This window comes from Ursus arctos, unplaced genomic scaffold (assembly GCF_023065955.2).
Source record: "Ursus arctos isolate Adak ecotype North America unplaced genomic scaffold, UrsArc2.0 scaffold_2, whole genome shotgun sequence".
In the NCBI taxonomy this organism is placed as follows: Eukaryota; Metazoa; Chordata; class Mammalia; order Carnivora; family Ursidae; genus Ursus; species Ursus arctos.
This window is the reverse complement of record NW_026622874.1, coordinates 87,986,669-88,002,912: the sequence shown is the minus strand read 5'-3', so window position 1 is coordinate 88,002,912 and position 16,244 is coordinate 87,986,669. Positions and strand designations below refer to the sequence as shown.

Below are 16,244 nucleotides of genomic sequence, written 5' to 3'. Positions count from 1 at the left end.
CGTCAGACACGGAGACCTGCAGGTGCTCTGGGACTAAACCTTGAGTCCAATCCAGCGGAGACCCGAAGACCTGGAAGGCTGTGGACAGCCATGTAACGTCCATGGCCAGGGACACTTTGTTTAGCTCCCTGCTCTGCACCCAGATCCTAGAGCAGTGCTCAACACAGGCGGGCTTAATGCAAGTTCGAGCGTCGTTCAAGTCTGAGTGCCGAGGCGGCAGGGAGCCCCCACAGCGACGCAGATGGGGCTCTGGCGAGACCGGGGCCGAGCCGACGCGGGAGGAGGAGCGGCGCTATGAGTCCCGGGCAGCGGGGCTGCACCGCCGTCCCTTCGCACGCGCGGCCCGACACCCCGCGGGGCATGGAGCAGGTGCTCGGCAGGTGAGCTCCCCGGGTTAGCAGGCGCTCCACGAAGAAGGAGGCTTCCCTCCAAGGAGTGATTGGCCGAGACCCAATCATAACGCGGCTCCTGGCTTCCTGCTCCGCTCCAGCCAATGACCGTGCACGGGAGGGAGAAGGGCGTGAAGCCCAGTGGTGCCATTATCTTTGAGGGCGAAGGGTGTCTAGCCCTGGCGCAGCGGAGGGGTGGGTGAGCGTCTGCAGTGCTCCCGCCGTGGCAGCTGGCATCCTCCGGTGCTCTAACCCAGGTCCTTGCAGGACCCGTAAGAATAACTCCGGAGGGGTTTGCACTGGCCCCACGAGAGGCTGGTCCTGGTGCCCTTCGGGCCTCCTGGGAGGCGCTCTGAGCCCAAGCACCGGCCGGGTTCCGCTCCGCCGCGTCTAGAACCCCGGACCCGAGGGCGAACCGCAGGGAAAAGCGCTGGACCCATGGCGCCGCCCCGGTCCCCGCGCCTCGCCGGCGGGCAGGGGGACACCCGGTCCGGGCGAGGGAGGCCGGGCGCCGTGAGTTTCGCAGACGTGGCCGTGTATTTCTCCCCGGAGGAGTGGGGCTGTCTGCGCCCCGCGCAGAGGGCCCTGTACCGGGACGTGATGCGGGAGACCTACGGCCACCTGGGCGCGCTCGGTGAGGCCCGGCCCGCCCCTTCTCTCCCTTTTGGTGACACGGAGATTTTTAGACTCGGGTCTGGACGCGCCTGAGTTTCTGCTGTTGGGGGTGGTCTTCGCTCCGGTTCAAAAGGCTGTACCCACCCCTGCAGAGGAAGTGCCTTGTCTAGGCTCCAATCTCTCACCCTGTCCGCTGTCGGCCTCTTCTCCCCTAGGATTCGCAGGCCCCAAACCTGCCCTCATCTCCTGGCTGGAGAGAAAGAAGGAGGTGTGGAGCCCAGAGGCCGAGGATCCCGAGGCGGGGGCGAGGCACCCAGGATCTGGGATAGGTGAGGAAAGTGGGGCTGAGCTGGACGGCAGCATCTCTTGGGAGCGAGCCACAGGCAGGCCCTTCCCACAGCCTCCTTCCCACAGACAGCCTCTCTTACAGGCCCCGGTTGGTAAGAATCCTCTGAGCCTTCTCTTTCAAAGTTCCCTTTACGAGACCTGGTGCCTTCCTTGGGTCAAGGACAGCTAGGTAGCTGGAAGAGAAGTTGGGGATAGAATGTACTGAGCCTTCCTCTATGTTCCTGGAGTGTCTGCATACTTCAGAAAGGGGCCAGAAGTTCACTCAGTGACACCGGTAATGTTGGCCCAGGGGGTGACTGCTATTTTTACATACACTGGCCTGCAATCCCGTCCAGTCCCTGGAGAAATCTCTGTCCCTGGAGAAATGCCTGCATTTAGAGGCTTTAACACGACAGGTGATTGCCTATTTCCAGCAGGCAGTACAATCCCTCACCTTCTGACAAAACTGCCATTTCCCAAGTCCTACCCAAGGGGGAAAAAGGGCCTGTGGGCCATGGAAGGGGGAGCTGCTGCCTGAAATGAGCCTGGGGGCTCTGAAACAGGGTCTAGAACACAGGAACGCCCTGCTGCTGCTCCCTTCACCTCCATCTCCCCATTGTGAGAGAAAACGCAGGCATGATCGTGCAAGCGCTCAACAATTCCGTTTCAATCCTCTTGTCTCTTTAGAAAGCAAGAAAAAGAATGGAGCCAGCAGCAAAATCGGGGCCAAGGAGCATGAGGGTGTCCCTGTGAAGAAGGCCAGGCTGGTTCCTGGTTTCAGGAACTGCAGCCGTCCATTGGCTCAGCTGTCCACAGACACTGGGCCGCCGTGCAACAAGACTCCCAAGAGGCCCTACCCGTGCCTGGAATGCAGCCGTTCTTTCAGCTACCCCTCCCTCCTAGCCAGCCACCAGCGGGTCCACTCGGGGGAGCGGCCCTTTCCCTGCGACCAGTGTGGACGTTGCTTCCGCCAAAGAGGCAACCTGGCCGTCCATATGCGCATCCATACAGGGGAGAAGCCCTTCTCCTGCCCAGACTGTGGGAGGCTCTTTGCCTACCCCTCGATGCTGGTCAGGCATCGGCGAATCCACTCTGGAGACCGTCCATATGTCTGTGGGCCTTGTGGGGTTCAGTTCTCCCAGAGGGCTCACCTCGTCCAGCACCAGCTGCTTCATACGGGGGACAAGCCGTATTCATGTCCAGATTGTGGCCGCTGCTTCCGCCAGACTGGGGCCCTGGCCATCCACAGGCACAGACATGGGGGGGAGAAGCCGTACGTGTGCCCTGAGTGTGGACGCCACTTTACACACCCTTCCCTCTTGGCCATCCACCAGCGTGCCCATACTAGGAAGAAGCCCCATATCTGTTCGGACTGCGGTCGGGGCTTCGCCTACCCCTCCCTCCTGACCAATCACCAGCGGGTCCACTCCGGTGAGCGCCCCTACCCTTGTGCCCACTGCAGTGCCCGCTTTGCCCAGCAAAATAACCTGCTCCAGCATCAGCTCATTCACACCGGGGAAAAGCCCTATGAGTGCCCTGACTGTGGCCGCTGTTTCCGGCAGAGCGGCTCTCTGGCAATCCACAGACGCACACACACAGGGGAGAAGCCCTACTCCTGTCCCAAGTGTGGGCACCAATTTACCTCGTCCTGTGTCCTCAACAGCCACAGGCGCATCCATTCTGTTGAGAGGCCTTTCCCTTGTTCCCAGTGTGGGAAAACCTTTAAACGAAAGAGTGCCCTGGAAGCCCACCAATGGACCCATCATACAGGCAGGACAAGTCAGAGGGGTGGCAGACCTCTGTTACCGCCCCCCAGCCCAGGCCCGTGTCCCTGAGGGTCAGGAACCATCAGTACACTTCCGACATTTTCCCAATATGTTCCAGTAGTGCGAGTGTCAGCTCCGCGTGTCCCCTAACTCTAGATCTCAGGAGAACAAATTTCAGCTTGGACCAGGAGCCAGAATGTAAGAGGAAGATCATAGGCTTTGAACCAGTTTATCTCTTGTTCGATCTTGGCTCATCCCTCGCATCATCTTCTCTCTGACTATGAGTACATTAATACTGCCCCCAAGGTGGTTGTGAGGATTAAATAATATATATTCAGTTAAAACTGTCTAGTGCAATATTTCTCACTTGTGTATATCCTTCCAAGCTTTGCACATTACAGTAGAGTTGTTTGAATACTGAGGACAGCCTCACCCCAATCACCCCTGCTGAAAACAGCTTTTAATGTAAATTTCCTAGCTCTTTCATATGTTACAGCAAGTTAGAAAGTATTATTGCCTTATTTATTCCTGAAGTGATTCAACAATGCTTATTTTTTCTTGGGCTCAACTCAGAGGGGAGAGACGGCCCCATAATTCCCTGGAGTGTGTCCCTGTGGCTTAGGCACCCAGACCTTTGCTTATATAGTAGATGTAAGCACCACCGAGAGCAGGCACCCTTGGTGCCACCTCTTTCCAGCCCCCAGCATTATGTTGGAGATGGCACGTATAATCATCATGAGACACGGAGACCTGCAGGTGCTCTGGGACTAAACCTTGGGTCCAACCCAGCGGAGACCCGAGGACCTGGAAGGCTGTGGACAGCCATGTAACGTCCATGGCCAGGGAGACTTTGTTTAGCTCCCTGCTCTGCACCCAGCTCCTAGAGCAGCGCTCAGGCGGGCTTAATCCAAGTTCGAGCGTCGTTCAAGTCTGAGTGCCGAGGCGGCAGGGAGCCTCCACAGCGACGCAGATGGGGCTCTGGCGAGACCGAGGCCGAGGCCGAGGCCGAGGCGGCCCGGGAGGAAGAGCGGCGCTGTGGGCGCACCGCCGTCCCTTCGCACACTTGGCCCAACACCGCGCGGGACTCGGAGCCTGTGCTCGGCGGATGCGCGCCCCGGGTTGGCTGGCGCTCCAGGAAGAAGGCGGCTTCCCTCCAAGGAGTGATTGGCCAAGTCCCAATCAGAACGCGGCTCTTGGCTTCCTGCCCCGCGCCAGCCAATGACCGTGCACGGGAGGGAGAAGGGCGTGAAGCCCCACGGTGCCATCATCATAGAGGGCGAAGGGTTTATGGATCTGCTGCTACGCACTGGGCCCTCTGCAGGGATGTGATGCGGAGGACCCCGGACCACCTGGGCGTGACCGAAGGGTCCCAGCCCTCCCCTTCTCCGCCTTTTAGCGCAAAGGGGTACTATTAGGCCTCGGTCTGGATGCGCCTGAGTGTGTTTTTGGGGAGGGTTTTCTGTGTTTGGGTTCACGAGGCTGTACCCACCCCTGCACAGGAAGCGCCTTGTCTAGGCTCCAACCTCTCACCCTGTCCGCTGTCGGCTTCTTCTCCCCTAGGATTCGCAGGCCCCAAACCTGCCCTCATCTCCTGGCTGGAGAGAAAGAAGGCGGTGTGAAGCCCCGAGGCCGAGGATCCTGAGGAGGGGACGAGGCACCCAGCCACACCTACACCGCACCCTTCTCTTTAAAGACCCCAATTCGTAAGAATCTGACGAACCTTCTCTTCCACTGTTTTCTTTCCCAGACCTGGAGGCTTCCTTGTGTTCAAGGGTAGCAGGTCCCGCTGGTCCCAACAGGGGATCGGAGAGAGGCAACAGTTGGGGTTTGAGGTCTTTTGCCTTCACTCCTCTGAGTACTTAGGTTATAGCTTCTAATAGAGCTTTCCTCAATTACGGGAATGTTCTATCTGTGCTGTGGAACACAGAAGCCACTAGCCACAGGCGGCCATTTAGCACGTGAAATGTGGCTCATGTGCTCAAGGAAGTGAGTTTTTCATTTTAGTTAACTTAAGCCTAGAGAGCATGCATGGTTCTTGGAACATGCACGGGCCTTGGAAAGAGGCCAGAGGTTCACTTTGGTTTGTTGGCCTGCCCCTGTTTCTCAGGGCATATCCTGCCATGGAACCTGCCTAGAGCCCTCTGTAGAATTTAATGCCTTGCCACCTTTCATTTAGGATGAAAATAGGGTGTTCTTGTGTGCTCCAAAGGCACCGAGGTGTGTCTTTTGAGAAATGTTTCCACTGAAATGTCCATATGTAAGGTCTTGAACCAGGAAAAGGTGGCAGCTTCCCTCTGAAAAAAGTTTAGCCCTTCCGTATGAGAACCTCTACAGTTCCGGAGGCCTGCAGTGAGAAGGGATGGTCCTCTTTCTGAAAATGGGAAACTTCTGCTGGAGGCAGGTGGGCCGTCGCTGGGTGAGGGCTTCACCCTTAGGTCCTTCTGCCCTGGATGAACAGGGTGAGTCTGTGGTAAGTCAAAGCACCCCACAATCTTTAGTTCCAATTCTCTTGTGTGTGCAGAAAGCAAGAGTAAAGAAAAGAAGGGAGAGATGGGGGTGAAGGCACTTAATGCAGCCTGTGCGAGAGGGGCTACCCTATAAGGCAGCACGACAAGACTCCTTTGAGGTCAGTGAGGGTGCTCACCTTGGGGGGCTGTGTGGGGGGAGTTATGGCCAGATACGGCCTCAGGGCTCCCGAGCCACAGGATAACGGTGCTGTCAGGCTCCAAAGAAACCGTACCCATGTCTGGGCTGTCCTCTTCCTCCTGGCCAGCCCCCAGCAGGCCCGCTGTGCCAAGCAGCCTCTCCCTGTGACAGTACGGATGCTGCTGTCGCCGTGCAGGGACCTGCCCCGCCATCAGCCCCGCCACCCAGGCCAGACCTTCTTCCCCTGCCCCCAGCGTGGCTGGTGCTTTTGAAAAAGTAGGGCGCTGGCCCCCTCCCTAAGGAAGAGGCTTTGTACACGTCTGGACTGTGGGTGGCTTGTTGCCGTCCCCTCACTGTTAGACGCAGGCGGATCCACTCTGGTGACCGTCCCCGTGTGTGTGTGTGGGGGGGGGGTTCATGCAGTGTCCCCTGTTCCCAGAGGGCTCACGTGGTCTAGCACCAGCTGTTCCACACCCGGCACACCTGTGTCCTGACTGCACCTGCTGCTTCCGCCCGAGCAGGGCCCTGTGCGCCCGTGAGGCCCCGACACAGGTGCTGGCCACCGGGAGCTGGGGAGGTAGGTGGTGCCTGTGCCACGCGCCCTTGGCTGTTCACAGACGCGCACACACCCAGGAAACCACACCTGCCCCGACTACAGCATCTGCTCCTCCTGCGTCTCCCTCCCACGGGCACATCCACGCTAATGAGAGGCCCTTTCCCGGCCCTGAGCGCGGGGAGAGAAAGTCTGCCCAGAAAGCCCGCCGGTGAAGCCATCGTGCGAACATGGAGAGGCCAAGGGGCACCTGGGTGGCTCGCTCAGTTAGCGTCGGACTCCTGATGTTGGCTCAGGTCATGAGCTCGGGGTTGTGAGATCGAGCCCCACACTGGGCGTGGAGCCTGCTTAAGGTTCTCTCTCCCTCTGTCCCTCGCCCCCCTGCCCTATGCTTGCTTGCTGTTTTTAAAAAAACAAAAAAGGAAACAAAACAAACCCCCCAAAACCCAAACATGGCGAGGCCAAGGTGTGGGAGACCTGTGCCCCAGCCTCCCCCCTTGGAGATCAGGACCCCTCAGTTCATGTCCAGTATTAGATAAATTCCAGAAGTGTGGGTGCTGTGAAGCTTACGATGGAAGATATCCCTTGTCACCAAGTGTTAGCCACACAGAGCGAGTAGAGGCAGAAGAGAGAGGGAAGGGGGAGGGGGAGATGTAGAAAGTGTAAAGGTCTCTGATGCCTTGACGTCCTCCTTCAGAGAACAGGATATAGAGGTAATCAGAAAGGTTCCAGTGAGTTACCTCACCAGGCACAGACAGGCTGGAACTAGACTACGTGAATCTGTTAAGAAAAGGTAAGGTTTGGGGCGCCCGGGTGGCTCAGTCGGTCAAGAGTCTGCCTTCGGCTCAGGTCATGATCTCAGTGTCCTGGGACTGAGCCCCATGTCAGGCTCTCTGGTCAGCGGGGAGCCTGCTTCTCTCTCTCTCTGCTTTCTCTCTCTCTCATGTAAGTAAATAAAATCTTTAAAAAAAGAAAAGAAAAGGTAAGATTCCTTCATTATCCATGACATGACTTTCTCCCAGGACTGACACTGCTTGCTGGAGTCTGGGTTTATGGTGCAACGACATTCGAGGCAAAGGCTGGGTTCCATTAGTCCATAAGGTGGAGTCCATGTGTGCTATAATCAAAGGTTGCACGGCCAGTTACTTCCCTCTCACTGAGCATGAAACAAGGAGAAATTAATCTCAAAGCCTTGCACCCAGTTTAGAGCTGCCCGTGGAATGTGGAGAACATTCTAGGTTCAAATCTCATCCCTGCCTTTACTAACAGGTTTTGGGCAAGCCACTCTACCATCTGATAACTGTCCCTCATAAGGACTCTGAAAGGTGAGTTTCTTTTTTCTTCTTTTTTTAGGCGTCACATGCTCCTCCAGCTGAGCCAGCCGGGCGCCCCTGGAAGGTGAGTTTCAGCTGCGGTCATCTACAACGATGTGCCTACAAGGCGGCACCTCGTACTTGGTCCTCAGCACCATTGCCCTTAATCCAAAACAAGGTGTCTTTGGTCTTTATATAGCCTCTTGGTGTGCAGACTCCCTGGATCTTCTCCATCCTTCTCTATAGTGGGCAATCTTCAAGAGGAGCCCGGCTTGTCCCTGTGCCCAGTGTGGATCCAGGAATTTATACAGAAGAGGGGCAAGAACCTCTGTTCTCACATTAAGTCCTGGGTGCTCCTCTCTCCAAAATGTTTCCCTGTAGTTGAGAGCCTCTGACTCTGCCTGATTCCGAGGTCCTGCTTTAGTACCCCCCACCAAGATGATGGCAAGCCAGGCCAAATGGGGCCTTTCCAGCCCAGGGTCTAGCCTGCCCTCCCATTTCCTGCATGCGGGAAGAGGGCTCAGCACCTTTTCATCTCAGGGGTCAGTCATCCTTCCTGTTCAATGTCAGCATCATCGACAGCACATCATTACCATTGAGGCAAAATGTCCGCAGATTCCTTTCCAGCCTTCTGTTCAGTCACTTCCTTCGAAATGAAATGGTTTGCTGTGCACTGGCCTTTGTATTTTCTTAGCAGCCTAAGTTTACCTTCTTATTTCTCCAAACGGAACTATGTATAGGCAGAAAGCATAGACGCAAAGCTATCAGTTTGCCCTGCAAGTGAACTACGAGAGGGATTTTCTGAAGACATTACCGGAAGGGAATCCACTCCTCTAGTTTTGATTTGGAGCTTTCCCACGGGCAGATGAGGCCATCCGATGTCTGGCGCCAACCTATCCCTTTGATCCTTCAGTTTTACCCTAACAGTATTTTGTACTGCATCAGGGAGTGTCCTCATTCCCTGCACACTCAGAACGTTCCTGAATTCCTGTCTTTGTACCAGAGATCTTTACAGCCATGGAATTCAGCTGTTTATTCAACGGATGTACATTGAGCACCACTGCCCTCCCTAAATCCTACCCATTCATACCCCAAACTCATTTCCCACCTGATGCATCCATCTGGAAGGTCATTCAGAGGGACTCTGTCTTATCCATTTTGGCAATCTTGACACCTGCTCCCCTAGTAGTTTGTTCAATAAACCGGCCACTCTGCTTGGAAAGGAGTAGAACTCAATGTTTACTGCAGTTGTGCGTGTTTCCTACTTCCTCTGTTCAAAGTCATCTTCCTTGGAATCTCTTACTACCTTTGCTCTCTTGTGAATTCCTGACATGTTGTCTTTACTCCTTGCAGGCTTTGGGGTAGTGTTTTGCCCATAGTAGGTGCTTTAAAAATTAATTGGTTGGAGAGATATGTCACCAGCTGAAGTATGTAGCAAATGACATATAGATCCCCTGGGAGATGACCCTGAGCTGGTGAAACGCTGCTCGATTACACAAGAGTGGGGGCTGACCGGTTCCATCAGCAATTTTCCTATACCTTTCACATACATGCTTGCGGCACTGTTATTAGTTGTAGATGCATATGCCTCACTCAACTCTAAACTCCATTCAGAGCACGGTGCATGACTTATTTCCAAACTGCCTAGCACTACGCTTTGTACACTGGACAGATGTCATGTAGAAATAAAGGATGGAGAGATGTGCAGAAGACTGAACCTGAGAACAGGCTGTTGACAAGCGAATTCGGATAGTGCGGGGGAAGGGAGCCGAGTTCCGCGGTCTGAATAAAGGCCCGGTCAGTCCCGGGCTCAAATCTTTGTTCCTTCTCCTAACTAGCAGTATCCCTCTGAGATGTTCCTTATCAGTACAGCGGGATGATGACCATGACTTCACACGATGGTGGCAAAGAAAATAAAAAGATGAAATGTGTAAGCGGGGAACGGTGCCTGCGCTCAGGAAACGCCAACGTTAATTTCCCTCCCGAAAGGGCAACGAGGAAGTCGTCCAATTCTGAGAAAGCCTCCCGGGGTAATCGCAGCCCCGGGTTGGCCGGAGTGGCTCCGTCACTCAAATCCTTCCCTCCCTCAGCGAGGCAGCACCTGCCAGAGAAGAGGGGCCGGTCACTGACACCGAGCCAGCTTGCCGCCGCCCGCCTCCGACTTGGCTGCAGGCACCCGGCGCGGAAGGTCGGCTTCCTGCCCTTACGCTACCGTTGGCTTCGTTCAAACAGGCCGCTTTCGACAGCACCCAATCAGAACGCCCGATCTTCGGCCGCCGCCCAATGAGCGCGTGCAATGGGGGGGAAAAAGGGCGTGAAGCCCAATCGCAGCGCCATCACACTTGAGGGCAAAGAGGTTAGGAAGCCGGCATGGCGCTCCGGTCAATAAAATCGATAGCTGGAAGCTGCCTGTGTTCCAGGCTAAGGCGGTGCGGTAGCAGCGCCGCCATCTTCCCCGAAGGCATTTTCCGGTGCCTTTCACCCAAGTTCGGGCAGGAGTTTCCTGAATAACAGCAAAAGGTTTCCGTTAGCCCCGCAAGGCGGCCGATTCCGATTCCCTACGGGCCTCCCCGGGCACGCTCAGCCCGGGTCCGGCCGGGGCTCCCAAATCCCGGGGTCCGCCAGGGGTCCAGGCCGGGATAGGGAAGGCCGTGGCGCCGGCTTCTGGGGTCCAATGGCGCCACCTTCGGCTCCGCTCTCCGCGCGGGGACCAGGAGAGGCCGGACCCGGCCGGAGAAGGGGAAGGAGGCCGAGGGCGGTGAAGTTCGCGGACGTGGCCGTGTACTTCTCCCCGGAGGAGTGGGGCTGTCTGCGGCCCGCGCAGAGAGCCCTGTACCGGGACGTGATGCGGGAGACCTACGGCCACCTGGGCGCGCTCGGTGAGGCCCGGCCCAGTTCGCTTCCGCGGGGCCCGAAGGGTTGGAGGAGCTTAGGGGCGGGCGGGCGGGGGGTGGGGTGGGGGGCGACGGCAGGGAGTCCAGAATGTCCAGGGACCTGGCCCGTGACCAGGTAGTGTCAGGGGAGGAGGACAGGGGCTTGGTAGGAGATGACACCGGGTAGATCTTTACCCAGCCTCATTTAGGAGCTGGACGTCTGACTGGTTCTCCTTCCCCAGGGTGCGCAGGTCCCAAACCAGCCCTCATCTCCTGGTTGGAACGAAATACTGATGAGTGGGAACCGGCCGCCCTGGATCCGCGGGAGTGCCCAAGGGGGGTAACAGTCCAAAGAAGTGAGTGAACAATGCGTGTGCAGGGCCCACAGCCTCTAGCTGCTCAGTCTGTGAGGGTTGGTGGCTAGGGGTGCCTCTGGCCCCCGCATAATGCTTTATTTACTGGGACTGTTTCACAGCTTCAGGGGCTTGTCTCTCTGATGGTGGTGGGTGGGTCCCCCATAGAGCGATTTACAAGTCAGTTTGCAAACTAAGGGTCCGCAGTTCTTTATCTTGTGAATGAATCCGTGAGCTCTTAAAAGGAGCTACCCTCTGGCCTCCTTCCCAAGATCCCCGTCCCCAGTCTGCCCTGAACTGTGCTCTGACTGAGACACTTGGTACCTCTCTGAGTTTTCTGGATTTGGGTTGAGGGATCTCATGGGGAACAGCTGCCTGGGGTGCAGGAGCCTCTTTCTGCCCTTTTGGCGGGGTGACCCCTAATGAGTGCAGGAATCTGCGTTCTCCTCGGATCAAGCAAGGCTCTGATTAATGCCGTTCAAGTAGAACGGCCCCAGATCCTCCCACAGGGGTGAATGGAAGCATCTGGGCTGCCGTTTCTGGGCTAGATTCTCTGAGACCAGGGCTTTCTTTCCAAGAGTCAGATCCGACCATGATACTTCCTTGATTAAAACCTTTCAGTTTTTGTCATGGCAGGTTGTCAAATGGCTGTCAGTTATCTCTAAGTCACTTGGGGAATTCGGTAAAACAAAACAAAACAAAACACAGATTCCTGGACCCAGAACTATTGATTTACTCTGATGGATGTTTGGGACCTTGTACTCCTTTTTTAACAGCCCCAGGTGATGGGCATGCATGTTTAGGGTTGAGAACCATTGGATAATAGTCCTGAACAGCGGTGGTTCTGAGCATGTGGTCGGCAGACCAGCAGCAGCATCACTCTGGAAAGAATCAGAGATACAAATTCTTGGGCCCCATCCCAGACCCGCTGAATCCCAGATTGTTTCAGGGAGCCGTCCAAGTGACTCTGAGCACAATAAAATTTGAGAACCATTTGGCTTCGAGGGGCCTTCTGGCCCAGTCCGTGTCAGCTCATACCTCGTGTGCCCACTTCCTGCCTTATACTTACCTCTTCACAAATGTTTAATTTCTCAAGCCTGCAGAACCTGCAAGAAACACGTCGCGACTTCTCCAGATGGAGCTGGGGACTCCTGGAATGTCCTCCGCATTTCTGTACTAGTGTGTCCCAGTGGGATGCCAGTGGCACTAACGCTCCCTGAAGACGGGCTGGGTCTGTTTGTCTTCTAACCTGTAACGCTGTCATAGGCAAGGGTAGGGGCCCAGTAGTTGTTAAATTACTTTCTCCCTGTGTTTCTGCAGAAACCAGAACCAGAAAGAAGAACGGAGAGAAGGAAGTCTTCCCACCTAAGGAGGCACCCCGAAAGGGCAAGCGAGGCCGGCGGCCCAGCAAGCCCCGACTGATCCCCAGGCAGACATCTGGGGGCCCCATCTGCCCTGACTGTGGCTGCACCTTCCCCGACCGTCTGGCCCTGGAGAGCCACAAGTGTGCCCAGAATCTGAAAAAGCCTTACCCTTGCCCGGACTGCGGGCGCCGCTTTTCCTACCCCTCCCTGCTGGTCAGTCACCGGCGGGCACACTCTGGCGAGTGTCCCTATGTTTGCGACCAGTGTGGCAAACGTTTCTCCCAGCGCAAGAACCTCTCGCAGCACCAGGTTATCCACACGGGCGAGAAGCCCTACCACTGCCCTGACTGTGGCCGCTGCTTCCGGAGGAGCCGGTCCCTGGCCAATCACCGGACCACGCATACCGGCGAGAAACCCCACCAGTGCCCCAGCTGCGGGCGGCGCTTCGCCTACCCCTCGCTGCTCGCCATCCACCAGCGCACGCACACGGGCGAGAAGCCCTACACCTGCCTGGAGTGCAACCGCCGCTTCCGGCAGCGCACCGCCCTCGTCATCCACCAGCGCATCCACACCGGCGAGAAGCCCTACCCGTGCCCGGACTGCGAGCGGCGCTTCTCCTCGTCCTCCCGCCTGGTCAGCCACCGGCGGGTGCACTCCGGCGAGCGCCCGTACGCCTGCGAGCACTGCGAGGCGCGCTTCTCCCAGCGCAGCACGCTGCTCCAGCACCAGCTCTTGCACACCGGGGAGAAGCCCTACCCCTGCCCGGACTGCGGCCGTGCCTTCCGGCGCAGCGGCTCGCTGGCCATCCACCGCAGCACGCACACCGAGGAGAAGCTGCACGCCTGCGAGGACTGCGGCCGCCGCTTCGCCTACCCGTCACTCCTGGCCAGTCACCGGCGCGTGCACTCGGGCGAGCGGCCCTACGCGTGCGACCTGTGCGCTAAGCGCTTCGCGCAGTGGAGCCACCTGGCCCAGCACCAGCTGCTGCACACCGGGGAGAAGCCCTTCCCCTGCCTGGAGTGCGGCCGCTGCTTCCGCCAGCGGTGGTCTCTGGCCGTGCACAAGTGTAGTCCCAGAGCTGCTCCCGGGGGCGCCGGCCAGAAGGGCAGTGCCCTTTAGTTACGGGAAAAGGACGGTAGATTTTCCTTTCAGTTCATGGAGGGGCCCAGAGAAGGGAAGGAGAAGCCCCGGGTCATACAAGGCAGAGTCAGGACAAAAGCCCAGGCCTCCTGCGACAGAGACCTGACCTTTAGTGTATCTCACCCCCCCGGCTGCCTTACCGGATGTGTCTAGAACACAGTCCCGTTAGGAGAGGTGACATCACGTGGTGGTTTTCCAGGCTGCCCTATCCTGAGAGAAAGTCCGTGTGTGGATATCAGGGCTGAAAGTTCTCCCATCTGTCTGAGGGGCTGTTTGCTTTTCTAGCGTGTGTATACAGGGATCACCTGTCCCCTTGCAAACAGTCAGGAGAATCCCATTTGTGGGGGGCAGTATCTTGCCCTACTTTGCCCCTTCCTCCATATCACGTTTAAAGAAACCTGCTTTAGCCCCCTTTTTTCAACACTCCTGCCAAGTGGTTTTTTTACCCTTGCTTTAAACCTCCCTTGACAGGGAGCTCACTACCTCACAAGGCAGGTCATTTCATGGTGGGATAGCTCTGATCTTTAGAAGGCGGTTAAGAACCTATTCTTCCCTAGAAGCCTTGCCCAGAGTATGTAATACTTCATCTACATGACAGCGTTTCAGATCACTTAATCACAACTGCTTTGCCCACGTTTTCAAATTAAACAGCATTTTTTGGTCAGTCCTTCCTTAGAGACAGGGTTTCAGTTCCCACGCGTGCTCTTTCTCCAAACAGGTGTCGGTTTTTCAATGTCCCTTTTAAAGGGTCATGCAAAAATAAGCCGGCACCACAGTGTGCCCTGTCCACCTCCTTGGTCCCTACTTGTTTTAACAGCTCTAGATTGCACTGAATTCAGGGCTGCTGACACTGTAGCAGGGCTTCGTTGGGTTGCAGATAAATACCTAAGCTTTTTTTTTTTTTTTTTTTAAACCACATACTGTGAAGCTAAGTCTTCTGCCCCCTGTGTTTGGAAAATTGATTCAAGTTGGGTCTGGGACATAGGCAAAGTGAGCTTTAGGAGAAGACTGACTTGAAGGAGAAGCAGGGGAGCTGAGCCAGCAGCAAGAGGTAAAACTGGGACCAGCTCATACTTCCTCCAGTGGATTTGGATTAGTTCCAGGCAGCCAGTGGCTAGAAATCCTTGAGACCTGGGTCTTACTCCTCCCTGATTCCCAATCGAATAAGGAGACATCAGCACAGAACCTTTCATGAGTCCTCAGTAAGTCAGATGAGGCCGTTCAAGGAGGGTAGAAAGTTAAGTCATTGAGGACAGGGCAGGAAGAGTCTGCAGTCATCGAGTTGTGTTCATGCCTGCCTTCCTCACAGAAGCTCCCCGGAGCAGCAGCAGCAACGTGTCTTAATCTTTGACATGCCTCCTTGGCACCCACCCCTGAGTATTTGCTCAGTAAAGCTTTACCGCATTCAGTGAACAAGGCCTACCACTTTGCCTTGGGTAGCTGCACCAAATTGGAGTTTCTGAACATGACTTCGCTCCTCTTCAACAGCTGGAGTGGGTCATGTTCCTGCCCCTGTTGCTTGTTCCTTCAGCTCTCCAAATCTCAGCCCCAAAGTGGGAGAGCAGCTGGGCAACACAGTGTTTGTAATTACCTCTGTTCTGGTATTTAGCGAGTTGCATTGTAACTATTTGTCTGTTTCTCCTTGGATGAATGGATGAGCTCCCCCAAGACAGGGGTCATACCAGATTGGGTCTCATTAAAATGTCGAAAAATGATGTTCCTTGTGGAGTCACTGTTTATAAAATAGAAGTCTAGGTCCTTGACTGGGTAAAAATTTTTGGTTCTGATGGAGACCTGCCCTATCCTAACAGCTATTCGAATGTCTGCCTAGCCCTGTGTTAGAGCTGGCCATTCTTTTTTTTTTTTTTTTTAAGATTTTATTTATTTATTTGACAGAGACAGCCAGCGAGAGAGGGAACACAAGCAGGGGGAGTGGGAGAGGAAGAAGCAGGCTCCCAGCAGAGAAGCCTGATGTGGGGCTCGATCCCAGAACGCTGGGATCACGCCCTGAGCCGAAGGCAGATGCTTAACGACTGCGCCACCCAGGCACCCCTGGCCATTCTACCTTTATCACCAGGCTGACCCAAGTCTTTATCTAGGAATTTTGTAATTTTTTCGGGCCTAGATTGTAAGTCATAAGACTCGGAGGCCAAGTTCCAGTCTGCGGTCAGTGGAGGGCTAAGACGAGCTACAGCTTCTTAGGTCCCCTAAGGCACTTCGGTCCCAGCGTCCATTCCATGACCAGCTGGGAGATGGGAGATGCCATTATCCTTCCAATTCGTTCCCCCTCTGTTTCACGTGGTTTGAGTTTCTGCTACTTGCCACCCAAAGAATGAACTAATCCACTGTCCCAATATGGATGTATCGCCCATGAGCTGTGGAGAGGGGAGAATTGCAGTGCTGCGGAGAGAAGCCAGCACGACGCCTTTCCTGATCTCCAACCTCAGTGAGCCTTCAGTAGGACTTTAGTCTTCCCTACGTCCTTAACCAGTGACTACCTTCTCTTGCACTAAGAAACCCAAGGTTTCAAATAGGAACTCTTAGACTCCACATTTACCGGTATTTACTTCGGCACTACGCTCACCAACACAGCTGTGCGAGATTTCATCTGCCCTCTCGGGGACTTTGCTACGTCTGTTACTCTTTCTCGCCTCTTAGTTTTATGGTTTCAGAGTCCCTCTCTTGCCTGGAACACACACATGCCAGCCTAAAAATCTTTTTTTAAGATTTTATTTTTAAGTAATCTCTACATCCCACAGGGGGCTCGAACTCACAGCCCCAAGATCAAGAGTCGCATGTACTACAGACTGAGCCCGCCGGGCGCCCCTCAGCTAAATGTCTTGAAACCGTAGCCCGCATTCGCTGAATCTTTGGCCTCCTGCAACAGTACTGTAGCCAGTTTGAT

At 55.5% G+C, this 16,244-nt stretch overlaps 3 protein-coding genes across 7 annotated transcripts; all 3 read left to right on the top strand.

Moving 5' to 3' along the window:
* The first annotated feature begins 552 nt into the window (after positions 1-552).
* Positions 553-2,007, top strand: LOC113267690 (zinc finger protein 688-like). The gene is made up of 2 exons (XM_026515807.4): positions 553-1,023; positions 1,220-2,007. Exons 1-2 carry the CDS (start codon positions 828-830, stop codon positions 1,519-1,521), a joined length of 498 nt encoding a protein of 165 aa, XP_026371592.3. The 5' UTR covers positions 553-827; the 3' UTR covers positions 1,522-2,007.
* LOC130544237 (zinc finger protein 135-like) lies at positions 1,717-4,716 on the top strand. The gene is made up of 3 exons (XM_057315122.1): positions 1,717-1,747; positions 2,019-3,110; positions 4,658-4,716. Exons 1-3 carry the CDS (start codon positions 1,717-1,719, stop codon positions 4,714-4,716), a joined length of 1,182 nt encoding a protein of 393 aa, XP_057171105.1.
* Positions 4,250-15,054, top strand: ZNF689 (zinc finger protein 689). Of its 5 annotated transcripts, none has more exons than XM_057315028.1 (7): positions 4,250-4,502; positions 4,658-4,800; positions 5,619-5,723; positions 7,650-7,694; positions 9,448-10,488; positions 10,725-10,838; positions 12,156-15,054. In XM_057315028.1, exons 5-7 carry the CDS (start codon positions 10,284-10,286, stop codon positions 13,316-13,318), a joined length of 1,482 nt encoding a protein of 493 aa, XP_057171011.1. In that variant the 5' UTR covers positions 4,250-4,502; positions 4,658-4,800; positions 5,619-5,723; positions 7,650-7,694; positions 9,448-10,283; the 3' UTR covers positions 13,319-15,054. The 5 variants fall into 5 exon arrangements, with proteins under 5 accessions (XP_057171011.1, XP_057171009.1, XP_057171012.1 ...); XM_057315026.1 differs by having other exon boundaries at positions 7,809-10,488; XM_057315029.1 differs by lacking the exon at positions 5,619-5,723.
* Positions 15,055-16,244: the final 1,190 nt, after the last annotated feature.